This window comes from Capsicum annuum, chromosome 3 (assembly GCF_002878395.1).
Source record: "Capsicum annuum cultivar UCD-10X-F1 chromosome 3, UCD10Xv1.1, whole genome shotgun sequence".
In the NCBI taxonomy this organism is placed as follows: Eukaryota; Viridiplantae; Streptophyta; class Magnoliopsida; order Solanales; family Solanaceae; genus Capsicum; species Capsicum annuum.
In genome coordinates this window covers 166,145,215-166,166,515 of record NC_061113.1, presented here as the reverse complement: position 1 = coordinate 166,166,515, position 21,301 = coordinate 166,145,215, and the positions used below count along the sequence as shown (strand labels likewise).

The following is a 21,301-nucleotide window of genomic DNA, read 5'->3' as shown; positions in this document are numbered from 1 at the left end:
TGAACTTATCTTTTCAAATTCACCCACCATTAAATTTCATCTACCTCACCTATCGTTTTCTTCTTTTTTCTTTTTCACCTTAAACGATGAAAGTTGGGTGGAGATGACGGGTATAGTAGTTGAAAGATGAGAAATTAGGGCGGGACGGAGTGGGGGTGATGGATTTGGTGGATGCGGGTTAGAAAAAGACAAAGAAATGGGTGTGGTGTATTAAAAAGATGAAAAAGGTAATTGTTTTATAAAATATATATATATTAAAAAGTGGGGCTATATCCTTCTTTAAATAAAATAATGTGTTTTTTTTTTTTAAAATTTATGAAAATAATATATTTTAAAGATATTAAAGAAATAAATAAACAGAATGTAAGTTTAAGTGCAGTTGGGCTTCTCAGCAATTCTCATCAATATATCAATCTCTACTTTGTATCATCACTCCAATCCCAGATCTCATTCACCTTCCCATTAAGATTTAGAAAAATGGCTGCAGGGCCCAAGAAGATCGTCATTGACACTGATCCTGGCATTGGTATCTTCCGTTTCCTCTATTCGCGCACATAGTATTGTAGATGTGAAGACACTTTGAAAAAGATTTTAAATCCCAACATTTTTCTCCGTGATTTTTGTTACTTACTTTACTACTGTGGAATTTGCCAAGATTTATCTGGGTTTTCATTTTCTCTAGATTCTGGATTAGGGTCAGCATCTGTAGTCCATTTCCTATAGAGACTACCATTAATGTCTTTTCAGCTGAATTACACTTTCCAAGATAAATTTTTGGAAATTGTATTGTTGAGTTAATTGAGCTATTATGAATATGCTCAGATGATGCAATGGCGATATTTGTGGCATTGCAATCTCCTGAAGTTGAGGTGATCGGGCTTACAACAATATACGGAAATGTCTACACAACTCTAGCTACCAGAAATGCTTTACATCTGGTAAAGTTTCCATTTTTTCTGGACTCATGCTTAGTATGATTTTGTCATTTTGCCCGTTCTTGGATAATTGCTAAATTTCTATGAACTTATTTTTTTTTGTTAGTGTAAAGTTTAAGGGCTTGTTTGGTTGGGAAACCAAGTTATCCCAGGATTGTTATCCCACCATCAATGTGGGAGAAAATAACACTACAATCCCGGGAAGTTACCAACGATTATCCCTTATCCCTCCTACCAAACGAGCCCTAAAAGGTAAAAGACTAGTGAGTCAGCTTTATTAATCAGTTGGGCTATGGTAGTTGTGTATCCGATATACTTTTTACTTTGGCTATACTCATAGTTATTGATTTGACGCCTTAATAATTCAGTTGGAGATAGTTGGGAGGACAGATATTCCAGTGGCTGAAGGCTCTCATGTTACAATCACTGTATGTAATCCTGAACTCTAGGTTCAATGCTGCGTTGATGCTCATTTTAACTTGCGTAGATGTCACATACTCCATGCTTTTTAGTTATTGTCGAAACTCTAGTTTACTTGTTAAAGGGGACTTAGTATTTGGCACTACTGTTGTGTATCATTTTTTGTTCTGTGATGATGATCCACACTAGATATACTTGCCTTGGTACATACTCTGCCTCTCAATTTCTCTCTTCCCTTTCCTTTTGCTTCGCAGGTGAAGCTTTCTTTGATTTGGTGAATACAATAAGAGAAAAGGAATAAGAGGAGAAATAATCAGTAATACCCGGGTCCAGAAAAGAAAAAAGGTGGAACATGGAGTGATTGATCTTGTTTATCATAGGATTTGAGACATGTATGTGGTTATGAGAAGAAAAGAAAAAGGTATTTCTGGACTGGTCCTTTCGGATGTTCAAATCTAGGACCAAAGCTGATAAAGATCAAACTACGGTAACGAAAACTAACTACGATACGTGAAAGAAAGATAAAGGATAGATGAAAAAGCAAGTAATAAGCTAGACACAAGATAGGAGTTGAAATGCAAATAAAAGATATATTAAACCCTTAGTCCTCAATTCAAATTACCTACAAGCACCTAAACTCCTATGTTGACTACAAGGGAATCAATTCCCAAGCAACCAATGTTTCCAAATGAGAATTCAACGTAAACTAGTCCAAGATCACACACACTCACAAGAGTATAATTGTTCATTAGCATCAAAGTTAGTCTAAAAATGAAAGCGAAACTCCTATTTATAGCTTAGGGCTAATTATTACATTTATGGGCCCAACAGTGACCAATTTCAGCAAATTGGGAGCATGCCCACGCAGACTAGTGACCTGCTCACGCATGTGGCAATGCAGGTCACACTGGAAGTGTCAAAATGGGCATCTGCGACCGCATGTGCTCCTCCTCCATGCGCATGTGGCTTCGCAGGTCCCTTTAGTGCTTCTCCAAGCTCTTCTTTGCCTTCTTTTGACCTCCCCAAGGCCCCTTGACCCTTCTTAGATGTAAACATCGACTCATGGCACCTTTTTGATAGCAATAATGAGTTGTCAAACACCTCTAACTTCATGATCATCCCTTCCAAGGATTATATCAGCCTCTCTTTCTTGAAGAAGATTTGTTATTTTCTCGAAGCACGAGGGTTAGCACAAGGGTCAATATCAATATTTCCATGCCAAGGAGGCACACATTTGACATACAACCAACGATCTTTTGTTATCAATAAAACGAATTCATCATATCCTACACAAAGGTGTTGGCTATAAGAAGCATTATGAAACAAGGAAACCACCAAGGTCGTAAGACAAAAGTGTTTCTTTATTTCACCATAAGACCATACCCAAAGAATCCCAACTCTATCTAAAACAAATCCAATATCAGCATGGACGTCATCAAATGCAAAGAGGTAGTAAAGGAAGGTATGAAGAATATGAGTCCCATCCAAGGTGTTTCCATACTTAAGAATACGTAAGAGTAGCAAGGTACTCAAGAAAGCTAGTAATCAAGTCACTAGAAGTTGGAACAACCAAGGATGGTGTCAAGTTATTAGGCTGTACATCACCCTTCCTTTCAAGACAACCTATGTTCACACAAAATGTATTTTCAACACAAACATGGCCATCATCATAGGCAAAAAGACAGAAAAGAAAAGAGTTAAGGACACCATTCTCATTGAAATTACCCTTAAACATAAGTATACAGGAAGATGAGATAAGAAAATTTAAGCACATTACATCTTTTCCCTTCAACCAACTTCCCACAAGAAGTGCATTCGCCAATAAAGTCATGCTATTAGAGGAATTAAAGCTTCTATGAAAAACCAATTCACTCCAAAACAAGTGGTATACCCAGAAATTAGGTGATCTCTATTCATGACATTTAGCATGCTCCTAAAGTCTTTCCTATCACTTCAACTTGTTCAACCATGTAAGTGTGACAAGGATTGGGAAACAAGAGTTGCACATCAAGTACACACCAATTGACTCTTTCTAAAGCAACAAAGATATTGAGCATTTAGATTGCACGGCCCACACAATTTAAGCACACAAGACATATACCATGAAGTAATCTTGGAGACGCTGATAATCCCATGGTATGACATGATATCAATCAGTTTCAAAGAACTACTCAATATGAGAAAAATATCATCATGCCTCCAAGGATCACTAGGAATAGGAGGGGGTAGGTACATACCTTGGAAGCAACTTGTTCTCTTGTCCCCCATATGTGCTTTACAAGGACCTCCCCTTCCATGCATCAACTTGGACCAATAGGCCTGGTCCTCTTGCCTCTTTGTGGGAGTTTCCTTGGTAGGTAACTCCTTCTTTCAGTCCACAGAGTTAGATGCTTCACCCCTTGTCATCAAGTATCCATCGATCCATAGGAGTTTGACTAGGTTCCTCCTTTGCGTCAAGTCTTTATCAACTTCGGATTCCTTGAATAAGAACTCATCTAGACCTTCAAGTTTATATCCAAGAGGAACTTTCCTTTACTCTTCATTTGAAAACACTTCCTAATGACCTTGCAAAAGAGAACTATTGGTGCTAGGAAAAATGCTAGCATTGTTAGCAAACAACAAGGGCTTGGGGTTGACAAGTTCCACAACTAAGTGTTCCTTGTCTACCTCTTCCAATCCAATCCTTGGCTCAACATCCTCACGCAACTCTTCTTCTTGAGTCAAGTTCTTCTCCCCTTCCTTAATTTCCTCTTCCCTTACATCCTTAACTTGGTTGGGTTGATTTTGGTTTAGTGGAGCTTGGGGTAGTTTAGCAAAGGTGTTTTGAGCATGTCCACTTGTGGAAGCTTGAAAGTTTGGTGGATTGGAAAGGGTGGAGTTAATGGCATTTAGACGACCCACCATGTTGTCTTTTTCCTTTGTAAGGAACCTTTCATGGTTTCCATTTTTACGACCCAAGGATTCAAGTACGCTTAAGATTGTATTCGAAGTATTGTTAGCCATGACTTGTGGAGTTCCTTCTCTCGGAGCCATTTTACCTAGTAAAAGAAACACTAAACAAAAACAACAAACAAGTTAGCATTAAGAAATCAACCTCACAAGCTCTCAAAGCACACACCTTTGTTTGTCTCTCAATTGGCATCGCTAGAGTTGAAAGATCGTTTGTACTCCAATGGAAGACATGGTGTCAATTGTGGCTCGTGGTCGGAATGGATTCTTGTTTGAAGTTGAAAAAGATGGCTCAAAACAAACTAACGTACTTGAAACAAGAAATAGCAACGAAACAATCGAGAAAAACACACAAAGAAAGAGACAAAGAAGGAAAACGAACTCTAAAACTAATTAATCAACTAATAGATTGATTCTAGTTATTAATTAGTGTTTAAGAATTAAGAAAAGGAATTAGGAAGTTGGAACCTGAATAAAAATCATTTTCGGAGCGATTGGGGTGCGTTCGGGTGAGATATGGCCGCATGTGGCATCTGCCTTCGCATGTCACTTTCCAGTGAATCTGGAATGACCAGCATTGGTCACCTGCTTAAGCAGGTGGTGACCTGCGTAAGCAGGTGCCTGGCGCAGGTGGCCGATTCCAGCTCAGTTTGTACTCTGAGTTTTGTGCTTTTGTGGGCCCTTGTACACTCCTTTTTCAATAATATTCCCTTTTTTATTGGATATTCCTTTGTACAAACAGCTTTTCTTCCGTTCTTCTTTCTCTTTCTTGGATCAAACACCATGTTTTTGTTGAATATCCCACTTGAAGATATGAGTTTCTTTAAGAACACAATGAACATCAAGATTTCCAACTAACTCATTTTGATTCAGAATTGCATGAAACTTCAGATTTTGGGTCTTTTCAATGTGGGAATCACTTTCAAATGCTTTTTATTTACAAATCCACACCAAATAATCAAGATCTAAGGACCCGCTTCTCTTTTTCTCCAAAACCAAGCTCAGCAATGGAGGGTTCTTCAAATCTCTTCCAAACACACCAAATGCTCAATATCACTAGATGGAACAAATCTAGTGTGGAAACAACAACAATGATAAAAAACACAAAATCATTTTTGGGGTTTTCTTCAAAAACATTTGGACTCTTTTTTTTTTGTTTTTGATTTTGTATGGTAACTATCCCAAGACTAAAATCGTAAGAATGAATTTAATCCTTGCTCTGATACCAAATGATAAAGATCAAACTAAGGTAATGAAAACTAACTACGGTACTAGAAACAAAGATAAAGGATAGATGAAAAAATAAGTAATAAGCTAGACATAAGATAGGAATTGAAATGCAAACAAAGGGTATGTTAAACCTTTAATTCTCAATTCAAATTACTTACAAGCATAACTCCTATGTTGACCACAAAGGAATCGATTCCCAAGAGATCAATATTTCTAAACAAGAATTCAATGTATGCTTATCCAAGCTCACACACACTCACAAGACCACATCTGGAACAATCTTATTGTGAGAAACTAGCAGGAAGGATAGGGAATCTCCCAACCACCTATTTGGGCATGCCCTTAGGAGCTAAGAGTAAATGCGAGGGGATCTGGAATGGGGTTGTGGAAAAGTGTGAAAAGAAGTTGAAAATTTGGAAGATTCGATATTTATCGATGGGTAGAAGACTGGTTTTGGCGAATAGTGTTTTGGATGCCTCACCAGCGTACATGATGTCCATTTCCCTATGCTTGCTAGTGTGATCAAGAAACTAGACATGGTGAGAAGAAACTATTTGTGGAAAGGTAGCGAGGGCAAGAAGAAATTCCATCTGGTTAAATGGGGGAAATGACATTGAACAAAAAGGAAGGAGGTCTGGGAATTAGAAATCTCAAGAAACAGAATCAGAGCTTGATGATGAAATGGTTTTGGAAATTTACAAGTGACAGACATATTATGGAAGAGTGTGATTAGTGCTAAACATGGTATGGAGGATCTATGGATGACAAACATGGTCACAACAACATATGAATGCACAGTGTGGAGGGCAATCAGGAATCTATGGCCACTTATGCAGACTAGAACCAGATTCAAGGTTGGGAAAAGGCAGAGGGTTTCCTTGTAGAATGATAAATGGGTCGGCAATGATCTATTGAGTAGACTATATTCTAATATCTATTCACTATGCCAGACCAAGCAGGCTACAATAGCTGAAATGAGAAATGGACAAGCATGGAATAGAAGGTACTTGTATGATTGGGAAATGGAAACTATTGCTTCCTTCTATGCTAACTTGGCAGATTTTACCAGCTCAGTAGAAAAAGTGGACAGATTAGAATGGCAGAAGGACAAATCTGGAAAATTCACTGTCAACTCAGCATATAAGGACCTCAATATCTCAGAATTTCAGGAAAAGGATTGGCCATGGAAAATGATTTGGAAGATTAAGATCTCTTATAAAGTAAACCGCTTCACATGGCTTCTAGCCAAGGAGGCAGTTTTGACTCATGAGAATTTGAACAAGAGGGGGTTTCATTTGTGGTCATGAGAATTGAACAAGAGGGGGTTTCATTTGTGGTCCAGATGCTTTTTTTGTAAAGAACAGGCAGAGACAGTAAACCATCTCTTTTTACATTGTAAGTGGACAGATCAATTGTGGAAAATGTTCATCAGCTTGAGGAAGTTTAGCTTGGTAAGACCAAGGAACATCAAAGGGTTCCTCAATGCTGGAACAAGGTGGAAATGCGACACAGAAAGAAGAGAGATGGAAGATTGTCCCTGCTTGCATTTGGTGGACCACATGGGAAGAAAGGAACAAGAGATGTTTTGAAGACAAGCGGAACAATTTACAAGATTTTAAGATGAATTGTTTAGCTTTGTTCTACTTTTGGTGTAAACATGATCTAATAATTCAGGCAAAAGATATCTTTGGTGTTTTAGATTATGTATAGGAACAAGTGATAGATACAAAGGTTGTAACTATAACTCTTTTTAAAAGGGAACTACACTTAGTTGTAGTTTACCTATGGGTATATAGACCTATATTACCATTCTCAAAATGAAAGAGAAACTCCTACTTATAGCCTAGGGCTAATTATTACAATTATGGGCCCAAAAGTGACCCATTTCAGCAAATTGGGCACATGTCCACGCAGCCTAGTGACCTACTCATGCATGTGGCAACGCAGGTGACACTGGAAGTGTCAAAATGGCCATCTGCAGCCAGGTCCCTTCAATGCTTCTCCAGGCTCTACTTTGCCTCCTTTTGACCTCCCCAAGGCCCCTTGACCCTTCTTAGATGTAAACACCGACTCATGACACCTTTTTGATAGCACTAAGGAGTAGTCAAGCACCTCTAACTTCATGATGATCCCATCCAAAGTCTGGAGGCATTTTGGATTTTATCAAAAGCTAAAAGACGGAATGAGTGAAGGTGGAGTGTGGTATTAGAAACCCTTGGTAGTTAGGAATGTAAATATAGTCAAGAGAAAAAAGTAGAATGGGGGATACAGATGAACAATGGAAATATGTGAAGCACTTTTGGTGTCATTTGGGGTGTGACAAAAGGATTTTTCAATGCTGTGAGCGAAAGCCGTTCAAGAGATGCATGAAACATTGAAGTGTCTTTCATTCCTTTGCAATGCTTTTGGTTCTCTTTAATCAATGGATCACTACTTTTTCCTCTTTGCTTTTTGGTCTCCTCCACTGTAGCCATACAAACAAGTTTGGGACCTCTTCCTTTATCATAGTAGAGTAAATTGGGTGATTTCATACAGTGTGAGAGGCTTGCTGAAATGATGGTAGAGTCAGAAAGTCATCAAAAACTTGAATAAAATTTGGCATACCATTCCTGTTTGCACGTTTTGGACTATCTCGAAAAAATGAGAGATGTTTTTGAAAATCAGAAAACATGTCTTTTGTAAACAATAGATGTCTTCAGAATTAAATGTTTTGGTGTAGGAGGCGTGGTAGATGATATTCTACACACTTAATTAATTAAATTACATTACCTTATAAAAAAATACTTTTTGCTTTTCGATCTTACCAACTTGTTGAGCTCCAAGCCATGATGACCACATATAGTAATTTCTTTATCTTAACTTGGATGTAAGCATACTTTGCTGAACCATCATATCTCCTGCTGTCTCTCTTGTTCAGCAATATTTTCTGTTCATTAGACTTTATCACTTTGCTGTGTTTGTGTCAAATATGACTAACCATGTTAGTGCAGTGCTTTTGCAGCAGGCTGAGCCTAGTTGTATAACAAGTAGTATTCCAGAGCGTGCTCTTTGATTAGTTCTATGTTGTCAAACCATTTGATTGATATGGGGCAGGCAGAACCAGGGAAGTGTTTTAGGGGAGGGGCAAACACAAGTTCTAGAATAAAAGAGAAATAAGTCATAGACATTTATATGGAAATTGTGTTTTCAAAATTCAAATTTGTATTATATGATCATTGATTTTTGATAAAAGAGCAGAAGTATGGTAACAGCAGAATATTTAATGGACAAACTAATAATTTGCTCATGAATATATGTTATGCTAAGTACTTCTATTATCATGCTTAATTAGCTATCTTTTCAATAATTTAAAATCGTAAATGTGTAGGCATTAAATTGATTTATACTTCTGGCAAAATTGCCCTAATGATATAAGTAGGAGAACAAAAAGAAATAAAAAAAGAAAAAGAATGAGAAATTTTTTGCATATTTAAGATTGGCAAACTCCATTTGAGACACGATTGAATCTTTGGTTTGTGTTTGACTCACGATTGCCTGTTTTCATGAATTGCTTGTTTCTTTATATCTTGGGTTCTATTTTATCGTTCTTTGGAAGCGATCGAGCTCGTATACCGGTATACCGGTTGTTGCCTGAAACGTTCATCCAGGGTTCTATGTTCCTTCTTTGTTTTACTGTTTGGGTTATTCATAATTATTTTTATTGACTTCTATCTTTAATTTGCTTTCAATTATTGTTACTTAATATTCCACTGTGGTTTGTATCTTGGATCGTATCACAAATCTTGCTTAGTGAGCTTGTGAGTAATACTTCAAGATGTTTCTTTCATATTCCAAGTGTATGAGATAAATTTCAAGAGCTTCCTCCATGTACCAATAGCGTTCTTGCTCCATATAACAAGTGGAAATGAAGATGCTCTCTTAGGAAGACCTAGAAGGTTGTGGCTCAAAGCAAACTTCTATCTTAACAACATTAGAATTTTATTTTCTAACCTACAATACCTGACTTAGCAGCAAACATATCCATAGAATTAAGCATTGTTAGGAAATATGATAAAAGAATAGTGAAGTGTATGCTGGATCTTCTCATTTTATTTTCTTGCATTTTCCTCCCTATAAGAAAAAAATCTATTGCAACATCAGTCCTGGAAGTGATGATTGTTGCAGAATTCTCATATCGTTTATCAGTAACATTTCCTTTTGCTAAATTTTAATGTGATTTTCTTCTGAATTCTGATTACTAGTACATTTAAGAAGGTGTGGAGGACGCGGATTAGGGTAGAGGGTTGGGGGGTGGGAGTGCGTCGGTAATAGTAGGGGAGCATTCTTTTGTGTTTGAAGTTTCTTGTTCGTGGTGTTGTGGCTGTAGTATTATCTTGTGGCTAGCGGTGTTAGTTTATTTTTGCATATCGTACTAGTTTATCTGCATAGTTTATTTTGCCATATCGTACTAGTTTATATGCACTTATCTTTTGTGTTTGTTATACTGTTATCGGTCCTAAGCCGGGGGTCTAGCGGAAACAGCCTCTCTACTTCACCTGAAGTAGTGGTATGGTCTGCGTACATTCTACCCTCCCCAGACCCCACTATGTGGGAATATACTAGGTATGTTGTTGTTGTTGTACTAGTACATTTAGCAAAATAGGCTGCAAACCTTTTTTTGAGAAAAATTAATAGTCTGAATAGGCAGCAAACTTAGAAATGTTTTTTCCTTATGAATATGTTTCTGCTTACTTTGTTTAATTTAATGTAAAGAAAGGTACAAAACTTCGAATTGCTGATTTTGTTCATGGCGCGGATGGACTTGGCAACCAAAACTTTCCTGCACCAAATGGAAAGCCTATTGAACAGAATGCTGCTGGCTTTCTCGTTCAACAAGCCAGTCTACACCCTGGAAAGGTTACTGTTGTAGCTTTGGGTCCCCTAACAAATGTAGCACTTGTAAGTATGTAATCTTCCAATTAAATATTACTAGATCCATTCCAGTTTATGTGGCAGCATTTCCTTTTTAGTCTGTTCTGAGAAGAATGCAGTTTCTGAATTCGGGAACAATTTAACTTACGCTTTTATAGCCACACAAATGTTATGGCATGTTTAAGATGCCAAGTTCTAAAAGTCATGTAATAGTCAGGCAAATGTTATGGCACGTTTAATACCAAAACTTTTTTCTTTCTTAAGTTTTGTGCTCCATCAAATTATGCCACATAAATTGAAACAAAATGAGTAGTTTTTAACCTAATAGAAAACTGTTTAGTGAAATGGCATATTGAAACAGGCCATTCAATCAGATCCTGCTTTTGTTAAAAACATTGGACAAATTGTTGTTCTTGGTGGTGCCTTTTCTGTAAACGGAAATGTGAATCCAGCTGCTGAGGCAAATGTAAGTTGCTAAGATACATCCAAAACCATGCCATAGTTTTTCAGGTGTATTCTGTGTGTTATATTCATACCTGTTTTGTTGATCATCTGCACAAGATCTTTGGAGATCCAGATGCTGCTGATGTTGTATTTACTAGTGGTGCTGATGTTCTAGCAGTTGGAATCAATGTTACACATCAAGTTGTCCTTACTGGTACTTTCTTGATTGATTAAGTTATTACAACCAGTTAGTATGGCACTTCAAATATTCTGTTCGTCTCACACTACCATATTCTTGTTCCTCTTACATTCCCTGCATTCATGACTTAAAAGAATGGGTCATGTATTCCGGACCATTCTCATGCCAGTTTCTAAATATTCTGCAAATGCAACTAGAAGTTTCCATTTTCATGTCTGTTTAAACTATTTAAGATATTTGGTTACTGGGAGATAGTATCCCCGGACCCCTGCGTATAGCGGGAGCTTTAGAGCACCAGGCTTCTCTTTTTTTTTTGGGAGATAGTAGCACAGTTGGAGGATGGTGAATTAAGGAAGGAAAAGAGAAAATTGAGAAATAACTTTAAATAAACTACTTTTCCTGTCGTGTAACATCAATAAAAATGCAGATACATATAAGATATTTAATAGTTATTAAGGGGGATATATGTCTTTGTAAAGAGTAAGGTTATCCCAAGTGAGAATTTTTCGACCGAACATAAGTTTTTGGTGATGGATGGATATCAAGATGAAGAGGAGGAAGCGGTTTGAGGATGATCGACCTAGGATCAAATGGGGTAGCTTGACTATGACCAGTGCCTTGGAGATAAGAGAGAAGTTAATGTATATGGGGGCTTGGGGGAGTAGTGGGGTATGTACAATATGTGGGATAAGAATGCCGGTGCATTAGGAAAATGGCTAGAGAGGTGTTGGATATCTCGAGAGGTCGATTTGCCAGATGTTGTCGAGATGTTGTCGAGGGGACTGGTGGTGGAATGGAGATGTACAAGGGAAGGTGGAGGCGAAGAAGGGGGCTTAAGTGAAGTTGGTGGAAAGTGCGACCGAAGAGGAGAAACAAATGAATAGGGAGTAGTATAAGATGGCTAGGAAGGAGGCTAAGTTAGCGGTTATAGCATTAAAACAACAACGTTTGAAAGCTTGTACCTATAATTAGAGGATAAAGACGGGGATAAGAAGTTTTATAGGCTAGCTAAGGCTAGGGAGCGGAGGGCTCGTGACCTTGACCTACTGAGGTGCATCAAGCGTGACGACAAAGTATTGGTAGAAGAGGTACTTATTAACAAGAGATGACAATCATACTGCATAAGCTCTTGAACGAAGCGGGAGACAAAGAAATTGTGCTGGGGGACTTGGAGTACTTAGAGAGCCGTCACAATATAGTTGTTGTAGGCATATTAAGGTCGAGGAGGTTAAAGGTGCTATTCGTAGGGGGAAGAGTGACTAGTCCAGATGAGATCTGGTGGACTTTTGGAAGAGCACATGCAGAATAAGTGTAGAGTGGCTGACCCAAGTTATTTAATGTCATTTTCAGGACGACAAAGATGTCTGGAGCTTGGAGATGGACTGCGATGATTCCATTGTACAAAAACAAGGGTGACATTCAGAATTGCAACAACTATAGGAGTATCAAGTTGTTAAGCCACACTATGAAGATTTGGGAAAGGGTGGTTGAGTTGAGGTTGAGGAGGATCGTGACTATTTTCGAGAATCAATTCAGATTCATGCCAGGATGTTTGACTACAGAAGCCATTCATTTAGTAAGGAGACTGTTGGAGCAGTATAGGGAGAGGAAGGAGGACATACACATGGTGTTCATTGACCTAGAGAAGGCTTATGATAAAGTCCCTAGAGAGGTTCTAGGAAGGTGCTTGGATGCTAAAGGTGTTCCGGCGGCGAATACTAGGTCGATTAAGAATATGTACGATGGACTCAAAACTCGTGTTAGAATTGCGGGAGGAGACTTAGTGCACTTTCCCGTATTGATGGGGTTGCACCAGGGATCGACCCTTAACCCATTTTTATCTGCTTTGGTGATGGATGTATTGACGCTGCAAATTCAAGATGAGGTGCCATGGTGTATGTTATTTGTGGATGACAGTTTTGATTGACGAGAACTGCGGAGGAGTTAATGCTGAAGGTTTGGAGATGGACTCTAGTGTCTAAAAGATTTAGGTTGAGCAGGACTAAGCTGAAATATTTGTAGTGCAAGTTCAGTGAGGTGACGCATGAGGCTGACGTGGTAGTGAAGTTTGATACTCAAGCCATAAAAAGAGGGATAGTTTCAAGTATCTTGGGTCTATGATCTAGAAAAATAGATAGAATGACAAGGATGCCACTCACCATATTAGTGCATGGTGGATGATGGAGGCTCGCTTCCGGAGTCTTGTGTGATAGAAGGTACCTCCTAAAGTTAAAGGCAAGTTCTAAAGAGTGGCGGTTAGATCAACTATGTTGTATGGGGCGAAGTGTTGGCCAATAATAAAAATAGCGGAGATGAGGATGCTACAATGGATGTGGGGGTTTACTAGGAGAGATAGAATTAGAAATGAGGTTATCTGAGACAAGGTGGGAGTGATGCCGGTGGAAGACAAGATGCGGCAAGCGGGATTTAGATGGTTGGGCATGTGATGGGGAGATGCACAAATGTCCCAATGTGGAGGTGTTAGAGGTTGACTATGGATTATTCCAAGCGAGGTAGAGATACTTCTAAGAAATATTGGAAGGAGGTGATTAGACATGACATGGAGTAATTACAGCTTACTGAGGACATGACCCTAGATAGAAATGTCATGACCTAAAAACCAAGGGTCATGATGACACTTGTACTCAAAACTCGTGTTAGAATTGCGGGAGGAGACTTAGTGCACTTTCCCGTATTGATGGGGTTGCACCAGGGATCGACCCTTAACCCATTTTTATCTGCTTTGGTGATGGATGTATTGACGCTGCAAATTCAAGATGAGGTGCCATGGTGTATGTTATTTGTGGATGACAGTTTTGATTGACGAGAACTGCGGAGGAGTTAATGCTGAAGGTTTGGAGATGGACTCTAGTGTCTAAAAGATTTAGGTTGAGCAGGACTAAGCTGAAATATTTGTAGTGCAAGTTCAGTGAGGTGACGCATGAGGCTGACGTGGTAGTGAAGTTTGATACTCAAGCCATAAAAAGAGGGATAGTTTCAAGTATCTTGGGTCTATGATCTAGAAAAATAGATAGAATGACAAGGATGCCACTCACCATATTAGTGCATGGTGGATGATGGAGGCTCGCTTCCGGAGTCTTGTGTGATAGAAGGTACCTCCTAAAGTTAAAGGCAAGTTCTAAAGAGTGGCGGTTAGATCAACTATGTTGTATGGGGCGAAGTGTTGGCCAATAATAAAAATAGCGGAGATGAGGATGCTACAATGGATGTGGGGGTTTACTAGGAGAGATAGAATTAGAAATGAGGTTATCTGAGACAAGGTGGGAGTGATGCCGGTGGAAGACAAGATGCGGCAAGCGGGATTTAGATGGTTGGGCATGTGATGGGGAGATGCACAAATGTCCCAATGTGGAGGTGTTAGAGGTTGACTATGGATTATTCCAAGCGAGGTAGAGATACTTCTAAGAAATATTGGAAGGAGGTGATTAGACATGACATGGAGTAATTACAGCTTACTGAGGACATGACCCTAGATAGAAATGTCATGACCTAAAAACCAAGGGTCATGATGACACTTGTCACGGCAAAGCCCTGACAAGTAAGTCTATCACCCAAATTGATATGAAATGAGAAATCAGTACCAAAACCCAAGGCAAGACACCAAGAATGGAGTCGAACCACTCATATATAGTAAAGGTTGAAATACATAGTCAAGATACCATATAATATTCCAAAACCTGGTGTCACAGTGTAAGAATTAACTATTACAACTTGAAAATACACAGGATATCCAAAAAGGAGCAACTCTGTCTCTGAATCAGTGTTGTAAAAGGCGAGCGCCTCGTCGCCAATGGTGAATGGCGAGGCGAGGCCTGGTTGCCTCTTCACGGTGTGGCGCTGTGACATTCAAAAGGCGTCGCCTTTGCGAGAAAGGCAACATGGCGTCAAAGACGTCGCCCTTTTTTTTTTTTTTTTTTTTTTTTTTAAAATTAGGGTTTTAGGTATATAAGCTAATTTTAGGACTTATTTACCCATTTTGGCTCTACCAACTTACTAGTTGGTGACTACGGCTGCTACCATTTATCTCACAAGTTCGATTCCGGCGACCGGCAATGTACTCCGGCGACTCTCGCTATTCTACTTCGGTAAGCAGTGAACTACTAATTTCTATTTTTTTCCTTCTTCTTTCTTCTTCTTCTTAATCCCGCGTCCAATACTTGTATTTTGGTGGTGTTTTTTTTCTTCCTCTTTTTCTCTTCTTCTTCTTCTATTTTCCTTCCTGCTTCCATTGTATTTTGTAACAGTGTTACAACCTTACACTGTTACTTTAACAGTAACCAGTAAGCTGCTGTAGCCTTATTATGTAATTTTTTTATCTACTATCTATTTTTAATTCTTGACTTGAAATATTTCCTAATATCTTGTGTTATTGAAAATTTGATCATTTATATATTATTTTAATTTTTTATTTTTAATTCTTGACTTGAAATATTTCCTAATATATTAGTGTTATTGAAATTTTGATCATTTATATATTATTTTAATTTTTTATATTAATTGTCGCCGTACATTCAAAAGGCGCTCGCCTCGCCGCGTGGCGAGGCGGGGCCTTGTCGCCTCTTGTCGCCGTCCAAAACACTGGTCTGAATACAAAATACGATATGAATTAGATAGGAAGAGGTGTGACTCCGGATGCATAGTTTAACTGCTACCTCGAATGTGCTCCAAGTATCGCCTGAATCATCTGCCGTGAGGCGCACTTGTACCTGGATTTGCATCGAAAGTGCGCAGTAGGGAAGATTACGGTCCACTTATACTCAGTAGGTATCATAGGCCAACCGAGTAAAGTAGAAAATAAAGCATATAAACACAAACTATGGGCACGTAACCTGCAATCAAAAAATGCCCCAAACGGTAGCCCACACAATCTCCACCAATAGTTCTACTATATACACATAAAACAAATACGGGTAGGGAAAAAAAGAACAAATATACACGTACACCAAATTCAAGTACAAGATAGAACAAATGGATAGATATCAAGTCAAGGACAGAAATACAATTACAAAATAAACACAATATATGGAATGCAATGAAGATGATGATGATGATAATGATGTGATGCATGAGGTCATCGCACAGCCTCCGTACACACCTACCGAGCTGTGCTCCCGAGGTAGGACCTATGGGGGATTCGTCAACCCATATACAATCCATATACAATTCATATCCAATATGATATCCATATCTCCTCTCCGACACATCTACCGGCAGAGGTTTTAAAGATGTCACATTTTCTGTCAGAAAAAGCCCGTGTTTTCAATATTTCTACGGTGGTACCAATGTTTTGTGAATAAATATGATATGAGGATGTAATGCTTGCAACCAACCAAAATGAGATTATCCAATATCCAACCAATATACCAGCCAAGTGAGCCAAAAATCCACTCAAATCAACTAACCATCCATGACCCAATATAATTCAGAAACATTCAAGTGAAACATGCAAAAAAATATCATTGATATCACATGAATCTCAAAATCTAGGCCTTTTCCACAAAAAGAGTACAACCAAATATACATATATCAATACCAAGCTATAACATCATATAAGACCCTACACGGTCACACAACAAAAATATCTCAAAACCACCAAATATTATCCATGTAGCCCCCCATACGGGTACATAGATGACCGAACACATTTTCCATGGTACAACCCCACACCCATAACATGCTTTTACATTATTATTAACTACTCAATCCAGTTTGAAGAAAGTTAAGCCATAACCTACCTCGAAAGCCGGAAATCGATCCCCAAAGCTTCAGTACGGGCTTTCCCCTCACGAACGGACCCAGAATCAACTAAAACATAGATATAGAATCGAAGTTTTAACGAAGTTTAGATGATAAAAATCGAAGAAAAGGAAGTAAAATCGAAGAAAATGCTCAAAAACTCGAACCCAGCTCCAAGTCTCGAAAATAGTGAAGAATCACGAAAGAGGAGTATTTAAATATATTAGGTGCCGCTAGAGCGGACCATGGCTGCTTTAGCGGTTGACGCTAAAGAGCCTAGGTGCCGCTAAAGTGGTACCCATGCCAGGGTGACAGTCCGCTAAAGCCGCCAGGTTACCGCTTTAGCGGTACCTACTAGGCAGTCAGGGCTGCTAAAGCGCCCAAAGGGCTGCTTTAGCGGTCACGCCAGTAGCTGTGCACCAGCTGGAGATTTAGAGAATTTCAAGTCTTCTCAGACCCCTTGAGATTTATCTGGAATCCCGAAAACGCAAATGAACTATGCTACCCTATCAAATTCGACGCTCCGGACTTAATAGCGATATCAGATTTTTGAAAAAACATCATTTATCACAGAGTTGACCCCTAAAACCCAATTTCACAACTTTTCGAATCGAGGGTCAAAGTGAGATATAAAAGCTGTAAAACCATACCAACCATGCTACTAACCTAAAATCGATGTTTCGGATCAGTTGGCGCAGACCGTTTTGCCATCCAACGCACAGATCAATAAATGTTGATCGAAGTCAACTATAAGGCTTTTCAAGCCACCAAAAATCACAAACTCGCACAAATCATAACAAAATGCATTGGGAACCATGTCAATCATCCCCACACCCCAGAAATACCACAATAGGGGTAAAAGGGTCAAATCGCACAAATAAATATGCCACACAAATCACCAAAAGTCATGTCACTACATCATCCACCACTAAGAATCTAGTTTGTCCTCGAACTAAAGGCAAAGGAAATACCTGAGTCCGCAAAGAGATAGGGATGACTACTACACGAATCAGACTCAACCTCCCAAGTAGACTCTTCTACAGGCCGATGCCTTTATTAGACTTTAGTCACATGAATAACTCTAAAACGCAATTGCCAGACCTTAATCATATGAATAACTCTAAAACGCAATTGCCAGACATTCCTGGCTAGAATGAAGACTGTCTCCTCAACAAAGACAACCGCTCATCTAACTGAACTGAATCCCAATGAATGACATGAGACTCATCGGGGATGTAACGCAGAAGCATAGAAACATGAAAAACTGGATGAACAACTGATAGGTTTGGAGGCAAAGCCAACTCATAAGCCACATCATCAATAGTCCGAAGAATCTCAAAAGGCCCAATATACCTGGGGCTAAAGTTGCCCCTTTTCCCAAACCTCATCACGCCTTTCATGGGCAACATACGAAGGAAAACTCGACCACCAATACTGAATCTCAAGGCACGAAGTCTACGATCCGCATAGCATTTTTGCCTACTCTGAGCCGTTCGAAATCTATCCTGAATGACTTGAACCCTATCTAAGGACTCACGAAGCAAGTTCGTTCCTCAAGGTTTAATATCCGAAACATTAAACCAACCAACTGGATAGCGACAACGCCTACCATACAAAGCCTCGAAAGGAGCCATCTCAATACTAGAATGATAGCTATTATTATACGCAAACTCCGCCAAAGCTAGATGCTGCTCCCACTGACCACCAAAGTCTATCACACAAGCGCGGAGTATATCCTTCGACACCTGAATAGTCCACTCCGACTGACCGTCGGCTGGGGTGAAATCCTTTCCTAAGATCAACTCGGGTACCCAACTCCTCCTAAAAAATCTTCCAAAAGTGAGATGTGAAACACGAAACCTCGATCTAAGATGATAGACACTGGCACACCATGCAGACGTAATATCTCACGTATATAGATATGGGCCAACCTCTCAGCACTAAAGGAAACCTGTACCGGAATGAAATGAGTAGATTTGGTCAATTGATCCATGATGACCCAAACACTATCAGAACCATGAGAAGTACGAGGCAACCCAGTCACGAAGTCCATAGTGATTTGTTCCCATTTCCCTCGGGAATGGGTAACCTCTGAAGCAAACCACGGGTCTTAAATGCTCGGCCTTCACCTTCTTGCAACATAGGCAACGAGCTACAAAATCCACTACATCCTTCCTCATTCCACTCCATCAGTAATGTTGTCTCAAATCACGATACATCTTAGTCACTCCCGGATGGATGAAATATTTGGAAAATGAGCCTCCTCCAAAATCGATCTAATCCAATCACCCGCTCTCGGCACACAAACTCTGCCACCAATCCTCAAAACACCGTTGGGATCAAGTGAGGCTACCTTAGCCTCACCACTCAATACCTTATCCCGAATCACTCTCAACCCAATATTATCAAATTGATGAGCCCGAATCTGCTCCATCAAGGAAGACCTAGCCTTCACGAATGCCAAAACACACCCAGGTGTCGAAAATCAAGCCTAACCATCTGGTTATCTAAAGATTGAACCTCTAAGGCCAAAGGCCTATCTTGGGTCAAAAGATGTGCCAAGCTACCTATGCTAGTCGATTTTTCGGCTCAAGGCATCTGTAACCACATTAGCCTTGCCCGGATGATAAAGGATAGTCAAGTCATAATCCTTAAGCTACTGAAGCCAACGACGCTGCCTCATGTTAAGATCTCGCTGGGTGAAGAAATACTAAAGGTTACAATGATCCGAGAAAATCTCACAACGGACTCCATACAAGTAGTGATTCCACAACTTCAAAGCAAAAACAACCGCGCACAACTCCAAATCATGGGTAGGGTAATTCCTTTCATGGGGCTTCAATTGACGAGAAACATTTGCAATCACCTTACCGTCCTGCATCAACACAACACCTGAAGCATCATAGAAGACGGTAAAATCCATGCCCTCTTTGGGCAAAGTTTAGATAGGAGCTAAAGTCAGCAAGTCCTTGAGGTTTTGAAAGCTCGCCTCATAAGCATTAGACCACCACAACCAACAACAACAACATACCCAGTATATTCCCCACCAAGTGGGTCTGGGGAGGGTAAGTGTACGTAGTCCATACCACTACCTCAAATGTAAGGTACAGAGGCTGTTTCTGATAGACCCCCGGCAGGAAGAAAATCTTCTTCTGAGTCAACTTGGTCAATGGAGCTGCAATAGATTAAAAACCCTCAACAAAAGTCAATAGTAACTTGCTAAATCAACAAAACTCCGAATCTTGATAGGAGAAATAGACCTAGCCCAATCACGAACCGCTACAATCTTGATTGGATAGATCATAATACCATCCTTGGTCACCCCATGACCCAAGAAAGAAAGAGAGACTCCAACCAAACCTCACACTTAGAGAACTTAGCATACAACTTCTCATCCCTCAATCTTCGGAGCACAATCCGCAAATGCTCCTCATGATCGACCTCACTTTTGGAATAAACCAAGATATCATCTATAAATACAATAACAAAGGAGTTGAGATACGGTTGAAATACCCGATTTATTAACTCCATGAATGCGACTGAGGCATTGGTCAACCAAAAGGACATGACCAAGAACTCATAATGACCGTACCGAGTCCGGAAGGCTGTCTTCGGAATATCCGAAGCTGTAATCCTGAACTAGTGATACCTGGACCTCAAATCAATCTTCGAAAACACCGAAGCATCCTGAAGCTGGTTGAACAAATCATCAATACGAGGAAGAGGATACTTATTCTTAATCGTCACTTTGTTCAACTGTCGATAATCAATACACATACGCATCGACCCATTCGTTTTCTTCACAAACAAGACAGGCGCACCCTAAGGTGATACACTTGATCGGAGAAATCCCTTATCCAACAATTCCTGTAACTGATCCTTCAATTCCTTCAACTTTGCTAGGGCCATCTTATAAAGAGGAATAGAAATAGGTGCCCGACCCAACATCAATAGCAAAGTCAATATCACGATCCGGAGGCATACCAGACAAATCTGTAGGGAAAACATCCACGAACTCACAGCAACACTAGTATCACGAATATGAGTCAAATAAAACAAACATCTCCCCTCAATCAAACGACGAGCCTGAAGGAAAGATATAACTCTCTTGGGATCCGAATGAAGCACACCCTTCAAGCTATCTTTGGCACACCCGGCGAAGCTAAAGTCATGGTCTTAGCATAATAATCTAGGATAACATGATATGGAGCTAATCAGTCCATACCCAAGATGACATTAAAGTCTACCATATCTAATACAATCTGATCTACCCAGGTTTCACGCCCAGCAAATGTCACGACACGAGATTGGTCCTGATCCACCACTAAAGAGTCTCCTACGGGGGTAGATACATGAATAGGCACATAAAGAGGCTCACAAGCAGAATCAAAACCCGAGGCAAAATATGCAGACACATAAGAGAAAGTCGACCTCAGATCAAATAACACAGACGTAG

General features: G+C 39.6%; 1 protein-coding gene across 2 annotated transcripts in view; it reads left to right on the top strand.

Moving 5' to 3' along the window:
* Positions 1-359: 359 nt before the first annotated feature.
* Positions 360-21,301, top strand: part of LOC107852275 (probable uridine nucleosidase 2) — a 33,397-nt gene continuing 12,455 nt past the window's right edge. The window contains exons 1-6 of one of the 2 annotated variants that reach the window (XM_016697339.2): positions 360-526; positions 823-938; positions 1,304-1,363; positions 10,287-10,472; positions 10,807-10,911; positions 11,007-11,103. In XM_016697339.2, coding sequence (XP_016552825.1) covers positions 478-526; positions 823-938; positions 1,304-1,363; positions 10,287-10,472; positions 10,807-10,911; positions 11,007-11,103 — 613 coding nt within the window. In that variant the 5' untranslated portion in view covers positions 360-477. The remainder of the gene's footprint in view (positions 527-822; positions 939-1,303; positions 1,364-10,286; positions 10,473-10,806; positions 10,912-11,006; positions 11,104-21,301) is intronic. The other variant, XM_016697340.2, reaches the window with a different exon arrangement.